General features: G+C 39.4%; 1 protein-coding gene and 1 pseudogene across 1 annotated transcript in view; one reads left to right on the forward strand and one right to left on the reverse strand.

Moving 5' to 3' along the window:
* Positions 1 to 303: 303 nt before the first annotated feature.
* The window catches only part of rock2a (rho-associated, coiled-coil containing protein kinase 2a), a 59,550-nt gene continuing 40,778 nt past the window's right edge, over positions 304 to 19,075 (reverse strand). The window contains exons 18-32 of the mRNA XM_088353926.1: positions 18,831 to 18,991; positions 14,496 to 14,680; positions 14,348 to 14,417; positions 14,114 to 14,217; positions 13,297 to 13,483; positions 13,117 to 13,207; positions 12,950 to 13,044; positions 11,728 to 11,919; positions 11,439 to 11,607; positions 9,314 to 9,384; positions 9,142 to 9,230; positions 8,950 to 9,028; positions 5,535 to 5,802; positions 5,249 to 5,462; positions 304 to 1,204 (exon numbers count right to left, since the gene is read on the reverse strand). Of these exons, the coding sequence (XP_088210052.1) occupies positions 1,201 to 1,204; positions 5,249 to 5,462; positions 5,535 to 5,802; positions 8,950 to 9,028; positions 9,142 to 9,230; positions 9,314 to 9,384; positions 11,439 to 11,607; positions 11,728 to 11,919; positions 12,950 to 13,044; positions 13,117 to 13,207; positions 13,297 to 13,483; positions 14,114 to 14,217; positions 14,348 to 14,417; positions 14,496 to 14,680; positions 18,831 to 18,991 (1,979 nt within the window). The 3' untranslated portion in view covers positions 304 to 1,200. The remainder of the gene's footprint in view (positions 1,205 to 5,248; positions 5,463 to 5,534; positions 5,803 to 8,949; positions 9,029 to 9,141; positions 9,231 to 9,313; positions 9,385 to 11,438; positions 11,608 to 11,727; positions 11,920 to 12,949; positions 13,045 to 13,116; positions 13,208 to 13,296; positions 13,484 to 14,113; positions 14,218 to 14,347; positions 14,418 to 14,495; positions 14,681 to 18,830; positions 18,992 to 19,075) is intronic.
* On the forward strand, positions 17,472 to 17,602 carry LOC148351381 (U2 spliceosomal RNA; annotated as a pseudogene).

Genomic DNA, 19,075 nt, shown 5'->3' on the forward strand with positions numbered 1-19,075 from the left:
TGTTTTACTTTGTATCATGGCAATAAAACCATCCATCAACTGCAATCATGTGTTGTGTTTTATTACTTGTAGATGTACTTATTTTTTTGAAGTTGAATCCTTTCAGTCGGTAGTGACATCATCTCGAGGTAAGTTTAACCCTTTGGGGCTTTTTTGAAGGTGAGCCACTACTTGATGGATTTTCACCTTTTGCGGGTAATACTGGTACCCGTTAACCGCAAGAACCGAGTGATCACATTACCCTCGTCTGAGTAAATTGATAACCGGGTTTCTTTGAGCAAAGAAATGATAGCCGAAAAGACAAAAGAGCACATCCACATCTTTATTTTTGAAGAGGTTATGACAAAGACCTGTTTGATATCCAACATGCAGTCTGAATGTAAAGCCCTTCAACACAAAGTGGACACAGCTGTATAAATAATATGTGCACCGTATGGCATGTAAAATATATACTGTGTGAATACTCATAAGTATAAAACATGCTTGATGTCTAAAGGAGAGTGCACTCAAGTGTCTGTCCACTTGCTATAAAAAAAGCCACATCCCCACACAACAATGTGCCCAAACTAACATCTGGTAATCTTCAATAGAAAAATAATCACCAAGAAAATTGTTGACTGGAACGCCAAGAAGCAGGCATGCAAGTTAGTTCCTTGGCTTTCTTAGGGCAAGTACGTTTGGATCCGAGGAATACAATACGTGTGTCGTGTTGCTGGTACATCCCACGTTTTACATTCAAACGACGGCAAGTGCTGAGCTTGGAAAGCAAGGAGGGGGAACGTCCTTTCCTTTTCGTAAGCGCCGAGCAGCACTTTGGGGCCCTTTTGTTCAATGGGGACCCACCCCGAAAGCTGCACACTACACCAATAAGTCACTGGATTTATTATGCTTCATCATACTCACAATAACACAATTTTGGCCACAATGAAGCAGAAGTGGAGATGAAGGTTCTTCGGTTACGCATCAAGGTACGCATCGTGTTGTGTCTTCCCGGGATTGGCGTTTAACGCACTCCGAGTGGAATCGCAGTCTGCCGATTTAAGGTTTTTGTGACAGCCCGAGTGGAGTTGAGCTGCTGGAAGTCGCCGCATGAAGCGGAATGGGTGACTCGTGGAAAATCCGTGTGCTGATTGGCAGACGGGTGATTTGAGAAAGTCTCGGTTTCAACAGCCTGGATGCACGCCAGCCTCCTGCATAAGGTTAGCTGTGGGGTGACAGAAAAAGTTGCAAGATCTAAAAAAAATATAATACTGTAAACGGTGTCTGAAATAACGTCTGCCCGGACACTCGGGGCGTGCATCTTTTACGTCAGGCGTATAACTTACAAAACGTCTCCACCCTGGTGGCCGACAACTTTTTCAAGGAAAAAAAAAAAATACAAAACGTTTGCTCTAGTCCGATTTCGAAATCTTCGTTCGGTTTGGAAATTTCGGTTAGTTTGGCGTTTTGCATACTCGGCAGCCGATCAGAAGCCTGCATCGAATAACTTCGTGCTTCTGGACTTTCATGAGCGGACTTTCGTGTTAACTCAGCTCCAGAAGAAAGATTCAAAAGAAGCTAACAAAATTTATGACGCTACAAAATACAAACGTACATTAAAAGCATTGTGGAAAGAGGAGTTCAGGTGGATTGTAGCAGACGATGCAACGTAAACATTGCATGAATGAAGATGAGTAAATACAGGTACATATTGATGGCAGATGGAAAACAGCGATGTCATATACATGCAAATGAATGTTAAAAGTAGATTTATAATAAACTGAATTTTAAAGTGTTGTTCTGTCATATATTCTGATTATCCATCCTTAATACTTTGCAACAATGTTTTGTTTTTTTTTTGCGATAAGTTGTCTTATTGTGTTTGAAGTTGTGAAATATGGGGCAGGAAACTTTATGGCTGGGCAGGCAACTTTTCAGAGTTGTCTGCCCTGGTGTCCAGTAACATTTTGTCATGAGTTTCAGAAAATGCTGTAAATCTCAGAGTACGAACCGCTACATTTTAAGCACTGCGGCTTTATTAAGGATTCATACACCTTTTTTTATGGCCAAATTCAAGCACTTTCAATGCATTTTTTCAATTTATCCAGTACTTTCAAAGTACGAAATCCAGCGCTGCTCAAACATTGTTTTACTTATTTTAATTTCAATTTTTTTCGCGTGTTTTTCTGTGTCTATCTTAGTTGAAATAAAATTGTAAATAGTATTTTTTTTTGCATTTGATCATTTATTTACAGCACGGAAGAGTTAATATTTTCCATTTCTATTCTATTGTTTGGCATTTTCAGGGATTTTTGGTTCATCTCTAGACCTGTTCAGTGTGTAAAAACCTAAAATTGTTCTGCATTTTACATTTTTTTAATGTTTAGTGTGTTTTTTCCACTTCAAAACATGAAATTATTAATTACTAAATAAATTGGTGCATAATGTTTTGTTATTACTGTTAATAAATCATTAAAAAACAAAACAATTGAGGAACCGTTTGAGCTTAGGCAAGAAAGACGGTTTTCTATAGAACTGTAATTTTGGATGCGACCAGTAGAGGGCAGTGACACTTCACATGACAACGTTATAATGACAAACCACCAGAGCAGGAGCATTTAGGAATATAAAAATTTATATTCACACAGTAAATACTGAGAAATGTTACAACCCAAACGACCACCCTATCATAAAATGGACTGTACCCATAACAAAACTGCTCTGTACAAAAAAGGGCAGAGCAGACTATCTGGTTAGGAGGCTGAGGTATTTTGGAGTGCAGGGGAAACTCCTGAAGAACTTTGACACAGTGGTAGCATCAGCCATCCTATACGGAGTGGTCTGCTGGGGAGCAGTATTTCAATGGCTGACAGGAAAAGACTGGTCTGATTAGGAAGGCCAGCTCTGTCCTGGGATGCACCCTAGACTCAGTGGAGGTGGCAGAGGAGAGGAGGATGATGGCTAGGCTGTCATCCATGACTAGGAACATCTCCCATCCCCTGCAGGACACCTTATCTGCACTGGAGAGCTCCTTCGGTGTGACAGGCTGTTTCACCCAAGGTGTGTGAAGGAGCAGTTCCGCAGCCGTCAGACTATATAATAAGCAGTGCTCCCGATAGAATGCACACCCTCCACGACTTTGCATATTTGCACATTTCTGGCCAATTTACTTTAACTATTTTCCACACCTGCCATTGAAAATATTCCGGTTTTTCTAAATACCTGTTATACTGTTGATATTCTTAGCTGTTATTCATTATTCATTGTCTTTTTGCAGTAACAAAATAAATTTACCCATTGCGGGACGAATAAGGGATTATCTTATCTTATATTACAGGATGGAAAAACCGAAAGTCGTCCTGAAATATATAAAAAAAAGCAGGACAAGGGAAACAACTCTTTGTTGTATCTGATGATGAATCGGACTTTGAGTTATACTGTATATATATTGGCGCTCTCACCGCTGCAACCCAGGTTTAATTCCCGTTGCAATGTCAGCAACATTCTTTTTTTTTGAATCAATAAATTCATAGTTTGCTGTATATAAGGTACACGTTCAAATTCCTGGCAAATTTGGGTTTTCAAAGTGCGCCTTATAATCTGGAAAATACAGTACAATTTGTATTAAACATCGCTTATAACATGCCAATTAGACCTAAGATTTATGGCCCGAGCCCGAACCCGAACCCGAGGCAATTTCGGGCCGGGTAGGGCCTGAAATGTCAGTCATACGGTCGGGTCGGGTCGGGTTCGGTCCTGCTTTTTTTTTTTTTTTTTTTTTTTTTTAAATTAATTAATAATTATAAATATATGTTCATTAAAAATATATACTTAAACTATGTATGGATACTAGACCAAGGAATACTTGTTATAAAATAAATAATTTGGATAAAACGGAGAAGGAGCTGTAATTGCTTTTAACGGAGCCAGAGCATGCTCTGTGCACGTGACGTGACGTGAATGCTGTCCTCTTAATAATCTTCCCCTCCGCAAATTCGCGTGATTTTGGCCTGGTATCCCCGATATGGAGTCGGACCAACAAGAAGTTAAGGATAAACTCAAGAGAGGAGAACTGACGAGGAAAACGCACTCTGGTAAGAGTGAGTTTTCATCCGCGTTAAAAAACGCAATTTGCAGAATAAAATCACGCTTTATTGTTTAAATAAACGCGTTATATAGACTAGGATCTCCCAATTATTATAATTAGCTCGCTTTATTGTTTTAATAAGCGTTTTATATAGAATACGATCAGGGGGGGGGGAATTTGCATAGGAGTCGGAAAAGGGCACAACACGTCAACACCCCCTCAATGAAAGTGCTGCGCTAAAATCTTAAGGACGTACTAGTACTGCTGCTGTGGATTATGGCCCAATGATCAAGTCGTCAAAATGACGGACGCCCTTAAATGTTTTCGCTACCTCAAAAAAAAAAAACCGTCAATGACAGATTGTCGCTTAATGTAACATCTGCAGTGCAGACACAGAAATATAAAAGATGTAAATGTTTATACAGTTTTATTTAACTTAGGCCTAGATGTTGTAACAAAAGGCAGAGTTTAATTTTTTATCATAAATCACCCCTCCTTATAAATAAAATATGTAATTTCGGGCCCCTTTCGGGCCGGGCCAGCAAATCCAGTTAATTAGTTGGGCTCGGTCCGGGTCGGGTTTAATACCCCTCGGGCCTGCGTCGGGCTCGGGTGCTTTTTTTTGGCCCGATCTTACCTCTAATGCCAATACTCGCAACTGACGGGCTCACAAGTAGTAAATAAAAGTCATAACAGTTAGAACGACTTATTGTGGTTTTCGATTTAATACATTTTAATAGCTGTATATAGTACTGTATAAGTTTTTTTGTTGTTATGCTTTAATCTAGACCTTATTTACTCAATATTTCAATGACTTTTATAAAAAGTTGATAAAACATTTTTATGAACAAAAAAAAAACATGTTCAATTGCCATTTGATTCCAGACTGTGAAGCCCTGCAACTAACTGCCACCTTCCAGTTTACCTTTTTTCATATTTTGAATCCCAAGAGTTTAAGCTTTGTAATGATATGTGGTATGACGTATTTCAGTGACTGGTCACATCGTACAGACACGTATTTGTTTATCAAGAGTTCAGCGACCTGCAGGCGGACCGTCGGAACCTTAAAAGGGTTAATAAGAAAATTAATAAAAGGTTTCTACTTGGGGTATTTTGACTATCCGGGTCCCTTTTGGAACGCAACCCTCGCAAAAAAAATGAGGGATTACTGTATTTGCTTACCTGCTCTTGCTCGTAGGAAGTTGTCGACTCGGTCTCCTCATGGACTGAGTGGGCTGGACTTTCATGGAAGATCGCGGCGAGGACCGTGAAAAGTTGTCGGGAGGGGGCGGCTTCTTGGGAATCTTCTTCACCAGGCGGCTCACCCACTTCTGCTGCTCTTCTTGAGATGTGGCAAGCATCAGCAGGTTCTTGGCGGTAGACACGTCATACTTCACTGAAACGGAGAGGAGGTTTCGAAAATTTTTATCGTCATAGATTTAAAATGTCCCCCCGAGCTCAACTTTACCTTTGCAGGGAGCGATGATCTCCTCTTTTTTGTCCATGTGATCCTTATGGCACTTAATATGGCAGCGCCGACATTCCAAAGCTTGTGGAGGCTTGAACATGTTCCACAGAGGTTTGGTGCAGGCCTCGCAATTGGTGGGGAAATGGTACAGGGTGTGGATGAACTCGTGGCCTTTGTGGCAGATGTAGCTGGATTTTTCACCTATTGGCAGAGGCTCCACAGGAAATTCGGGCTCTTTTTTGCTCTCCCCTTCATTGGCATAAAGAATCTGAAGGGTTGAAAGAAAGTTGTGCATTTGTTTTTGGCACTTCACCATGATAGCCTATGTTTCAACAATCTTTTATAAATAATTACCCAACATTCATTTCTACATTCCCGTATCATTAAATGTTCTCGCAAAAGGCTTGTCAATGGAAGATAGGTAATAAGAGTTGTTTTTGATAACTTTAAAAGCGCCGTCGGGAATTTGGAAATGTTGAACTCAAGCTCTTTTTGTGGCGTGTGCATTTCTTAGATGCGCTTGAATAAACTCTTTATTTTTTATTTTTGGGGGGTTTGTGTTGGTGTTGGGACTGTATTTGAAACAGGCCTTTTCTTACTTTCACAATTTTCATCTACATTAACAATAGCGGCGAGGAGGAGCAAATCACCCCCAGGCCCCATTCCTGCTTCCTAATGGCTTGCGTGTCCCGAACAGCATTGCTAAAACTAAGATAAGAGTAGATAAGCGTGATGCACAAAAAAATTAAGGCTCTATGAACATACTTGGGCATTGTTAACACATACTTGATAGGGAAAATATTCTACTTACAACGACGCATCCCACCTCGAAGGACTTTCAGCTTGAAGAAAAATGGTGGCTCATGGCCCTTTATTACTCCCATGACAACCATTTTTGCAAATAAATGTTGCATTTCTTGTATTTTCATTACTGGTTTGGTATTGCAAATTTTACATTTTGCATATTAATTAGGGTAACAGCTGCCAGCGTTTCCTCCAGTGAGTATCAATTTGTGAGGCCTACATTTTAGTTGCTATACTTACCCTGTATGAATAGGAAATTATGCTTAGTATACTAAAATACAGGCACAATTGCCACGCTGTAAAATGTTCAGTTATAAGATTAAAAATGTAAACTGGTGAAATAATCAGGTTTTCAAAAGAGAAAATGGATATCGACTATCAGAGGTATCTATCCAGTCTCTGCACAGCTTATCCTCAGTAGGGTCGCGAGGGTGCCGGAGCCCATCCCAGCCATCTTCGAGCAGTGGGCAGAGGACACCATAAACTGCTTGCCAGCCAGTCACAGGACACACAGAGGCGGACAATTCACTCACTTATTCACAACTATGGACAATTTGGACCGGCCAATTAACCTGACATGCATGTTTTTACAGATTATTATTACATCATCCCCTTGTCTAAAACCTAGGTGTGGTGGATTAATTTATAAAGGCTATTTGAACTGAGTATGGGGCTTGTTAACACTTACTTAAAAGATAAATTATTGTACTCATAACTTTTTAAGGACACCTCAAACGACACACCCCAACTCTAAGGACTTTCCACACAACTATTTAATTTTACTCCCCTAAAATTTTTTCAAAGTGTAGAAAAAGTTGATAATACTTAAAATGAGACAAAATAATTTGCCAGAGGTGCAGGATATTTTTTTTTGCTGTTTACCTCTTTGAATTAGCAGTTGCATAGAAACACAGTTCTTTGTGAGATTCAATATATATGGAATACACACTTTTAGATATTATAATCTGCCAAAACTAAAAATATCTTAATCTTTTTTTTTTCTGACTAATTTCTGATTAAAAACAATGTTCAAAAGATGTCCTGCTTGTCTGCAGTTTTACCTTTGCATCAATTATTTTTACATTTTAAGCAATGTATTCTGATGACTAGTCAGCAAGAACAAGTGTTGTGGATGCATCAGAGACTGTTGTTATACAGAAAAAAAATAACAATAGACAAGTTTAATCTACTTTAATCTTTTGTCAGATGAACAGTCTTGTTTCTAAAGCAATGTCATTACAATAGTTTTGGTGGAAATTGTCTTGTGTATTGCACTAAATGGATACCCTAAGTCTAGCAACAATCAATCCCAAGTTTGGCAGCAAATTATTAGCAAACATGTCCAAAATCTGAGATCAAGTTACATTCTGCTGGATTTCCGGCAACACTAGATATTTTTTTTACAAATTTTTAATAAATTGGCTATTGTAATATTGAAGGGTTGCACAGCCTACACACATCAGTTGATATTTCAACAACTATTAAATGAAAAAAATAATCTTTTGTTACATAATACTAACATTTTGTGGATTTATTTAATTGGTTGCAGAATACAGAACTCTAGTTAATAACACTTTTTGGTGGAAGTACAATGTTGGAAAAAAGATTGACCTGATATATTTGCAAATTATTTGAATGTAACAAGAGCGATCAAAGTAATCCCAAAAACAGTTTTTTTCTGTACTTTTTTCTTCTACTTTTTATTATTCCCTCTTTTTAGCTTTTTATTTTTTTGTTTATTTTTTCCTAGCTTTTGACTTATTTTTTCTTCTTTTGTTCTCGAGCTTCCTTTTTATCTTCTATTTTTTCACTTCTTTTCTCTCTTTCCTAGATTTTTCATTTTTACCCTTATTTTTATTCTTTTTTCCTGCATTTTTGTGTCGTTTTCCTTTTTCTTGCTTTTTCCTTTGTTTTCTATTTTCTTTTTCATTTTATTTCTCTATTGACTTGCTTTATTTGACCCTTTTTAAATTATTTTGCGCATAATACAACATAATAATTGGTAATATTTGGATGAAAGCAACAAAGACAATCCGAAGAGCCGTTTGGGAACCGAAAGAGACTGCTCTTTTGAGTGAGCTAAGCTGAAAGAGCCGCTTCTCGAAAATAAAAACAGAAACTTGCAAGGCAACAGTGTCGTAGAGTAAGAAAGGTCACATACCTGCGTAGTGAAACAGTGCAGGTGATAATCCGTGTAATCCACTCTTGTTCCTCTATATTTGAATGTCTTAGTGATAAGAAATGATACAATAATGATATATTTTTGAAAAAAGCGATCTCCTCCATTCCCCCCACCGGCTCTCCACTCCCCCTTTTTCCTGGCGCAAGTACTGGGCCTCACATGGATGCTTACTTTCATTGACTCAATCTCGTGCTGACATTGACTTCACAATACCGCTCTAAAAACTCCGCAGAGGTAACCCGCGTTGTTGATTGCCTGCATGCACTGTAATACTGTCCGAATTTGGTAGTAAATTAATTTCGCAATTTGGAGCACTGATTTTAAAGCGCACAATAGATTTCCTTGTGCGCTGGTAGGATCTTGGCAGCGCGCAGTTGCGCACGGTTGCAGGGAACAAGGGTGATGAAAACTGAAATAGCAAATACAAACCTGGAATATTCTTGGAATGTCTTTGGCATCAGCTCTGTATACATCGGTTTGAGTGACAGGCCTCACATGGAAGAGTTTGCTGTGTGTGTAAAAAATAAACATGCTTTCACTGCACTATTAAACAATACTTGCTTATTCTCATGGAGCCATGTATTTGAACAACTTATTTTGTGAATCACTTGCTGTACTCACTCTATGTCAAGCACCATATAAGGGATGGATTGCTCTTTGTCTTGCTCGCTCTTGTAGAAGAGAATTTTCTTGCTGCTCACAACAACATACTGCAGAAAGAGAGAACATTGTCAGGTGGGGAAAAAAAAGAATACATTTTGTTGCCTTTCTCTTATTAGCTTGCCATATTTACCTTTTTTTCCCATCCAAACTTCTTTGTGTTGTTACGCAGAGGAAGGGACAGCCAACCTTCGAGCCTTGTTTCTGAGAGGAAAAACAAGAGTCTCAGTTAACCTCATAAGGGAAAAGGGGGTAGAAGATCACCCATTTAACTCAGACATATCGCTATTCTTTTTTTAAAATGTCTATATGAGCACTATTGTTTTATTTACATTGGTTTACGAACTATAGGGCAGCCCCAAAAACGCCAAACTGGCCAGAAATTTGAAAGTGAGCCTTATGATCCAGCGCACCTTACAGTGAAGAAAATAACTATTTGAACACCCTGCTGTTTTGCTATTTCTCCCACTGAGAATTCATGGATTGGTCTGAAATTTTAGTCGTAGGTGCATGTCCACTGTGAGAAGGATAAACTAAAGAAAAATCCAAAAATCACAGTTCATGATTTTTGTAACAATTTATTTGTGTGATACAGCTGCAAATAAGTATTTGAACACCTGTGTATCATTTAGAATTCTGACCCTGAAAGACCTGTTAAGCCGCCCATTAGAAGTCTACCTGCACTCATTGTGTCATCCTGAATCAGATGCACCAGTTTGAGGTTGTTAGCTGCATAAAGACACCTGCCCACCCCAGGCTGTATTGTTTTGTACTGAAAAAATAAACATTTAGTAAAATAATATGCTCTATAAAGATAAATAAAGTCAAGTTTAACTTACCCCTGGAAGATGGGCTTCAAGAGTTAGGCTACTTCCTCCTCCGTGATAAAAAGTGGACGAAAAAATGCGATCCAACCATTTTCTTAACCATATAAAGCTTCCATATTTCACTTTCATTTCAAATGAAACGGCTCGCCTCTTCTTTACACTTCACACCAACCATATTGCATTGATGCACGAGGTATTAAACAAAAAAATGTACAAGTTCTTAGCGCTGGAGATACAGTACAATATGTTTATACATGAATTGGGACTGTGACATGAAGAGGAGGCCGGCGGATGCTTGGGGAGCTCTCACAGCACCACACGCCGGTAAGAGTACTACAATACTGTCCTGTACTTGGAAAAAGGTGCACAATACAAAATCTAATTTACAGCAATGTCCGGATATTTTTCGACATCCCAAAATAAATGTTCATAAGTAGGGAACCGTCTGTACCACATCATTTGTACTCAAGGTGCCAGAAACACTAATTCGCATAGTGCATTCTACAGTCCCTCCACTTTTTTACCTGTGCACCAATAAGGTTGTGATAGACAGAAACAGAAAACAGATTATCTTCCAACACAATAATATACATGCTCTTTTACGTACATATATATATTAAACTGAGGGGTTATTGATGCACAGGAGAAGAAGTGGAGACTCTTTACCCTATCGGAATGCACTGGGCAAATTATTGTTCCAGCTACCATGAGGTCTAGATGCAATCCCATTGCAAAATATAATTAACAATTTTAATTGGCGTTACTTAACGAAGTGCTCACTGTTAAAGACAACAGTAGTAGCTCTTACTGTAGTCTCGATTTTACATTCCTTATAGTCCGTTGCGCCTTATGTGTGGAAAATACATGACAGAAGACCGTGTTTGTACACCTTTTTCATGGCCAAATTCAAGGACTTTCAAGCCAATTTTCCAATTTGTCCAGTACTGTTCAAAGAAAAAAATCCAGTGTGAACCATGTATTTTGTAGAGCCTCAAATATACCTGCGATTTACATGTGCGATTCTGAACATTTTGTTTGCTTTTATCAAGACATGTGATTTTTATCTCTTGAGTAAATCACAATTATATTTATTTTTTAGACAAATCTCTCCCATATAGGTGTTTGGTAAAAATGACAGTAATATGTAGCTTACATTTCCAGTAGCAGGAAGTTTTTTCCATTACAATTTACCACTAGGAAAGGCCAACCTAATTTTTTGCACGGCCCATAATAAATGCCCATAATTGATTCGTAATCCCTGCACTAATATACTTTTCATAGTGCCCTGTTTACGTAAATCATGCACTTTTCTCTTGGGTGAAACCCTTAGGAGGCGATGGGGCTTGATATGACAACGCCGCACAAACTATTGCCAGATGCAGTTAATAATGAGGGAAGAAAGAATGCAATGGTCTAATACACTATTTTTACCTGTAAAGGCATCATCAGCATCAAAGTCCGGCCCGCTACCGATGCTGGCAGAGTCGATTGACTGAACACTGAGCGACTGTAGGAGATTCCGCAGTTGCTCGATGTCACTATCTTTACTGTCCAGTGCCATTTGAAGCTCAATTCGCATTTGACTCTCATCTGCCAATTGCTACAAAAATACAATGAAAACAGCAGATCAAATAGACTGCAAATTGAATTTACGTCAACAAGAACTTTGTTTGAATTTACACCATTTCAATAAGCTTTCTTTAGTGAATCGTAGACTCACCGCCTGCATTTCGTTGATCTCTCGTTGATATTTGATGATGGTGCTGTTAAGTTTTTCCTTTTCTGATCGTAGCTCAAGCTGCAGCTTTCTGTTTTCCTTCTCCTTGCGGCGCATGTCCGTGTCGTTGCCACGGCGACTACTTCCACCCCGCACCTCCTTCCGGTTCATGATCTCTGCCAGCTTATTGACAGCCTGCGTACAAACATTTTTCAAACCAAATTCCAGTATGTGTTGGTCCAAAAGAAGAATTTTGTGATGTTGAAAGAAATACAGCATTCCCTTTCAGTATCGTGGTTTACTCTTCACGGTTTCGCTATTTCGCAGATTCTCATCGTGCATTGTGTTCTGCATTCTGATTGTCTAAAATGTCGCCCCACCCCTTTTCCGCCTGTGTCTGCATGTGCGTCTAGGACGTTGCGGTCTAAGTTGTAAACACATGAAAAACAGCTTGACGAACCTACATTAAGTGTGATAAAATCTTTTTAAATTTTCAGTCTCTGAAAGCCATCATGTGAACAAAACGTCCTGGAACGACAAAAACACCAAAACGCAGAGGAAGATGCTTTTTATCGCCAACAAAATTGGGACTACTCGACCAGCTAAACTTGCTTGGGAGCCGTGTAGTTCTTTGGCTCTCCCTAGTGGCTCTCTGGTACTTTTTCAAAAATGTTGATAATGAAAAAGTATGTTTTTTGTAGGACAAACGAGACACATTCTAAACATTTTTCAATGAGTATAGATGGTTACTGTAAGTGTTTCCTTCCTCATACGTCTTTTAATTTTTAGCGGCTCCAAACATATAATGTTTTGTTTTGGGGGGTCCAATATGGCTCTTTCAAAATTTTGGGTTGCCATTCCCTGCCTTAATGAAGTTTTCCATAACGTCCACATGATGACGACAAAGTATCATGTAAAGTAAAAACGTAGTGTCCTAAAATCAACTGCGCCCCTTAATGCAAAAGATACATTTTAAAAAAATAATTTAACAGAACAGAAATTAGCTGTAAAAAAAAAAAAGTTTGTAAAGAACAGTACTTTTATTTTTCTTCACAAATGCTTGAGCCTGTGAATTGGATTTGTGCTTTGGTTTCTATGTATATTAGAGTATTCAATAAATAAATACAAGTTTCTACTTTGTGGGTTTTGACCATCTAGGACCTTTGAGGAACACAACCCCCACCAACACAAGAGATAATTTTGACAGCTATTGTTAGTAAGCAACCTGAGTTTTCAGTGTTCTCTCGGACTGCAGCTGCTTCTCAAATGTCTGCTTCATCTGATTGATTTGCTGCTCCCAATCCTTAGACTTCTCCGTTTCTAAATAAGCAAAAAAGGAAACATTGGTGACATTCTTAGCAGTATCGTACGTTAGGTCAGACTTTTCAATACCCAAAACATCCTTCATTTTGTTGTTGAGCTCTTCTTTCTCATTGGCCAGGTTGGCGACATCACTGGTTAAGGTCCTATTGGCCTCTTCTAACTGTAACCACAATATTACAAGTTGTACTGTAGCTTTGCACGTTAATCATAGAGTTATCGTTATACGTGAGGGAAGTTATCAGAATTTACCAAATTAATAGTGATGTCCTTATCGGACAATTCCTGACGATGGCGGGCCATCATTTCCTTCAGCTCCAGCTCCTTCATAATTTTTTCCTTCTCCAGGTCAGAGTATTGCTCCTCGGCAATTGAGCGTGCTAGCTGCTCTGAGTCAGCCTTAGTCAGTGTAATTTCCAGCTGGGCAGCCAAAGAGTCTCTGAAAGATTTGCATTTAAAAGCTGAAGATCAGTCGTCATAAAACAAAACAAAATGTGCCATCAAAACTGTAGAATCTGAAATATCAGTGCCTTTGTTATCAGGGTTCCTACAGCTGAAGGCAAGTAGAATTGAAGACTTTTTAAATGCCCTTTGAAATAAAATTTAAGACCAAGTCGACAACAGAAAATAACAATTAAAACAAAAAAAACAAAAAACACATATTTCTTGCACACAATACAACGTGCTTTAAGCCATGGCGCAAAACATTGGTGGGACAGCCACTTCATTAAATTTACTTAAATGTCTTCGTCTTAAGTTGCTATGTGTTTTGTGGGTAGACATGCGTCTGCTCGAAAATCCCTGACTGAAACCATGTCTCACAATGTTGTCAATAATGTAAAGAGGTGAATTATTAAAAAGAGCAATTGGTAGATGTTGCTAAATCTTTTTAGTTCTCACGTTTTTGAGGATCCATGCAACACTGCAATTAGCACAATCATCAGTTAACCTGTGCCACAAGTGGTTGCAATTACCAATAGAGTAATTACCAGAAATTCTACACCATCATTGTCAACAATTAGTTATTGTCAGGGTTGCAGCAACTCATTTATCGAAATGTAAAACCCACCTTTCTTCCTGAAATTCCTGGAGAGACTGCTGCACTTCTTTTAATAGTTTGTTCCTCTCCTCACATTCCTCTTTGAGTTCACGAACCTGGGTCTTATACAAAGTCTGGAAAAAATAAAACAGAAGTCAAATAAATGATTGCTAGACTAAAAATAATATGCTTTGATCATGTTACACTGAAAAAAATATTACTCAATTATTGTCAATAGCCCTCCTTTCCTAGAGTATGACTCACCGAAAAATACTGTTCAGCTTCTAACTGGTCTTGTAGTTCCTTCATTTGCCCGTCTGTATCTTGTCTTTCTCTGTAGACAAAAGTGAGACTTTTTACTATAATCAAAGCTTTAGGCATGTCGAAAAATGAGCTCTAAAAATAAACCGACTTGCGCAACTCTTGGTTCTGTTTTTCCAGGCTCCGCTTAATGTCCAATAAGTGATTTGTTTCTTGCTTGAGCTGCTTTTCGGACGTTTTCAGTGAGTTGAGTTGTTGGTTCTGGGCCTTTAAGTCGTTCTGAGTCAGATTACGTTTCTGGGTTTCCTGCTCAATCTTCAGCGTTAAATTCTTCACCTGTAAGCATGGGGAAGAAAAATTGCAGCTAGTAAAATGAGAGATTTTTACCCTCTGAGATAACACTTTGTGTAATCAGCTTCCGCTTTACTCAACAAGAACTCAAACTCTGTAAGTATGTGAAAAAAATGACCATATTTTCCATACTATAGGCGCAACCCCTAGAATTTGTGATAATTTTTTTACATATATAAGGCGCATACAAAAGGCACATACAAATAAAACTACAGGAAGGGCTCATTGCAAAAATATAAATACCGTAAATTCCGGATTATAAGCCGCTACTTTTTCCCCAAACGTTCAACCCTGAGCCTTATTCATTGATGCGGCCAATTTATGTAATTTTTCTAACAGCCGGCAGCGGCGCTCGAGTTCAAGGCACATGACGCAGCTTACAAGCTGAACGCAGGAAACAGAGCTACTGCACACACTTTACCTTGCGAGCGTGTTGCTAGCGTGTTTTTGATTAAGGGAGTGTGGGACGACGTCTATATGACAAAGACTCCTTCCCATACTAAAGGAGGACAACTTTGATGACGACACCTATAGGGAGGAAGATGGGAACGGTTTACCGTGATTTTTACATGTACGGTATGTTTTTTTTAACAGACCAGTTAACTGTATTGCGAGCATGTTGTTAGTAGCGTTTTGCTACCCTTCACAGAAACGGTTTGGGATGAAGTTATAATATTATTATTAAAGCTTTGAAAACTCTCTCGGTGTACCGTCTTTCTTTGTAAATATGTGTAACCACGTATAATATGTATTTGCAACTGTATATTTTTGTAATGTATTTATTTGTATTTATTTTGGACACTTATTCTGATAAGTCTTGCACTGACCAATTAAAAAGAAGGGGCGTAACAGACGCGGGGGATGACGGGAAGTGGGGACCGGTAAAGGTGATTGTTTGTGGACACGGCAGACAAAAGTGGATATATATTTTTCCCACCCTTATGGCCCGGTCACACAGCCGTTTGCGTCTGTATCGAGGCTGAATCACGGCCAGAAATTTCTGCCTGTGAAGCGGACGCTCTGAGATCGCCATACAGACGAGATACAGCAGTGCTTTACACGCGGTCGGAAATTCACACGCGGTTGGCAGCGCGAAAAAGTTTTGCGCTGCTCAAAACTTTAGGGCCCGGTCACACAGCCTTTCACGGGCGTATCGAGGCTGAATCACGGCCAGAAATTTCTGCCCGTGAAGCAGACGCTGTTGGACGCTTTGAGATCGCCATATAGACGAGATACAGCAGTGCTTTACTCGCGGTCGGAAATTCACACGCGGTTGGCCGCGCGAAAAAGTTTTGCGCTGCTCAAAACTTTAGACCACGTGTTAACCGCGGGCGGCACACGTGGTACACACGAGGTAATGACGCGGAAATGACGCGGAACGACGTGCTATGGCCGCGGCCAGGGCGTGGTTACATGTGGGTAGGACGCGAAATTTTAGCGGGTAATCGTGGGTAGAGCACGGTCATAGCATGTTCTGCGCCTCTATCGCGGTGTTATTACGTGAAATTAGCGTGTTACGCGTGTGACGGTCAAACGCCTTTCTCCGCGTATATACAGCGCGATTTGCCGAGCACACGTCAGTTGTGCTCGAGACGTCAAGGGGTGAACATGGATCCCAGTCACCGTAGTGACCTCGTCTTAATCCATTTTTATTTCTTGACATTTCTTTTCATTTCATAACAAGATAATAAAATAAAAATGAAAAACTATTACAATAATAACATATTGGCTTCTTCTTCGGTGCCATAGCTTGAAATCTTGATCTTCACGGGACTGTGTCTTGAGCGGTTATGATTTCTACAGCCCGGTGTTATGCCGAGAAATCTATCCCTGCCGAGATTTGCATCCCCTCGCTACTACAACCACTTTTACCTCGTTTTATCTCACTTTTATATCACTTTTAGGGAATGTAATGGCGAACATATAACCAAATCCACTTCGTCTTGCATTTGTTGGGAATGTAATACAACTTAAACCATTCCGTCTTTGTTTTGTTGTGAACGTAATCGAACGGTAATGCACACCGTATATAAATCACTTTTGAGAACTGTTATACACTCTACCGTAAAGCTTATTATGCAGAAATAAGCTTTATTGTAGAGTGCATAACAGTTTCAATACGAGCGATTTGAATAGAAAAAGGCAAAATAAACATGTTACCTGCTCAAAAGTGATTTGTATACGGCGTGCATTACCGTTCGATTACATCCACAACAAATACAAAGACGGAATGGTTTAAGTTGTATTACATTCCCAACAAATGCAAGACGAAGTGGTTTTGGTTATATGTTCGCCATTAAATTTCCTAAAAGTGATATAAAAGTTAGATAAAATGAGGTAAAAGTGGTTGTAGTAGCGAGGGGATGCAAATCTCGGCAAGGATGCATTTCTCGGCATAACGCAGGCTCGGCAGCTTTTATACCCGTGGTCCACACGAGAAAATGACGCGGAAATGACGAGATGAGGAAGCAGAACAGTCGCCGGCGTCTGTTTTGCGGGCATACCACCGATGAACAGCGGGTTGGCCAATTTTGCGCATTTTCCATCGCGGGCAACCACGGGCAAAAAAAAAAAAACGCAAAATTTTACCCGCGATACAGACGCAAACGGCTGTGTGACCGGGCCCTTACCTTTGGAATTATACACTTTTTTTCCTTGAATTACTTTTAACGGGACCTGGATTCTGCAGGTCTGCATCATATCTTAACTACTGGTATCATTTTCCGTTCATTCTGCCGGCTGTGGTTGTTGAACTGAGTACTTTATGCTCAGTGTGATTGGTTCTGGATTTAATAGATTTAGGTGTTCCAATCGATTTTTGCAATCTGGAGATGGAATAAATGCTTGGTCTGTCCACTCCACGCATCGGTCCGGTATTGCAGTACCTCCGGGAACGGTGCATTCGCACTGATTACTGCTTGGCTCTGTGGTTGGGACCTTGACTCAGCCTCTTGGCTGAGAGCAAGTGTCTCAGCCCCTTGGCTTTGTAGCGTATTATGATTTGACCGATAACGGATAATGGATAATTGATAAAGAATATAGAACAATAAACCTTACAAAATCCCTCCCCCCCAGTTAAAATCGCGGTACTCAAAGTAGGGTTTGGGTTAATTTTGTGATTGTGTTACAAGTTTTAGCGTGGGCGCACGCGGCTTATATACAGGTGAGGCTTGTGTAAGTACAAAAGTGGTTATCCTCTTAAAATGTGGTGGGTGCGGCTTATAATCAGGTGCGCTCTATAGTCCGGAATTTGCGGTAAGTACCATATTTGTGCCTTGATTGAGCAGTTCAACAGATTTCTGATCACAATTGCAAAAATTTTATACAATTAGAATCCAACCCGGAGCGCAGCAGGGAGCGCGCCATACCCTATCCACTAGTCTACTAGGGATACAAACGACACATGAATAGGCATTTTATGTTTTATGTCATCAGCACACTATTTTTAGTCTCGGAATCAGGTTCTTGATTATTGGGGTTGGCCGCAAAGATATCGTCAGACATTAAACCGATCAGTGGTACAAAAAAGGTTGAAGACTACTGAAATACAGTCATATATTGCGACTCACTTAGTCTTTGAAAAAAGTGCACAAGATTCTGAATTGTGGAAAGTGATTCCGTCATACTGAAATGTATAAATAAACGCATGACAACACGAATCAACGATGTTTGTCAATTGCAATTCTTAATTTGAGGTTAAAAAAAGGACAAAAAAAGTCAAACAAAAATAAATGTATACATCGTTTTCAACACTTCGTTTTCTCATTTTTCTAACATTTGTTTTTCATACCGTAACTAAAAAGTTTGATAGTGAGAAAACACCTATTAACTTTTCCTACATCATCGATGTCCTTAGTGGCCTGGTGGTTAGGATTCTTGGGGTTTCAATCCCCATGTTAACATTGTAATGCAAATTTGGTCAGCGATATAGACTGATTAATCATTGCACACATCTAATAATACACCATTATCCATTTCCCATTTTTCCCATACACAAGGAGCACCTTCAAATTTCTGGCCAATTTAGGGTTTTTGGGTGCGCCTTATAATCTAGAAAGTACGGTAATACCTGCCTTGTCAATAAGTGAAAATGGAAGTTGTAAAATTATTCCTAATAGTGTCTACAGTCACGCACCTCCTCTGTGAGGTGGTCCTTGTGCCTGCGTAGCTCATCCAGTTTCTGAAGAGCTTGTTTATAATCACAGTCCATCATGCTGCTGTGCTTCTCCTGTTCAAGTATTCGATTCTCCAACCGCAGTTTGGCCGCCCGTTCTTCTGCTAGCTTCTGCTCCAGCTCTGTGTTGTATAAGTGATACATCAAAATATTTCTAGGAGACATTTGGGAGTAGTGAAATCTTTCAAACCCATTTCCTTTTTCTA

This window comes from Urocampus carinirostris, chromosome 15 (genome assembly GCF_059441175.1).
Source record: "Urocampus carinirostris isolate Australia breed hairy pipefish chromosome 15, RoL_Ucar_1.0, whole genome shotgun sequence".
Classification (NCBI taxonomy): domain Eukaryota; kingdom Metazoa; phylum Chordata; class Actinopteri; order Syngnathiformes; family Syngnathidae; genus Urocampus; species Urocampus carinirostris.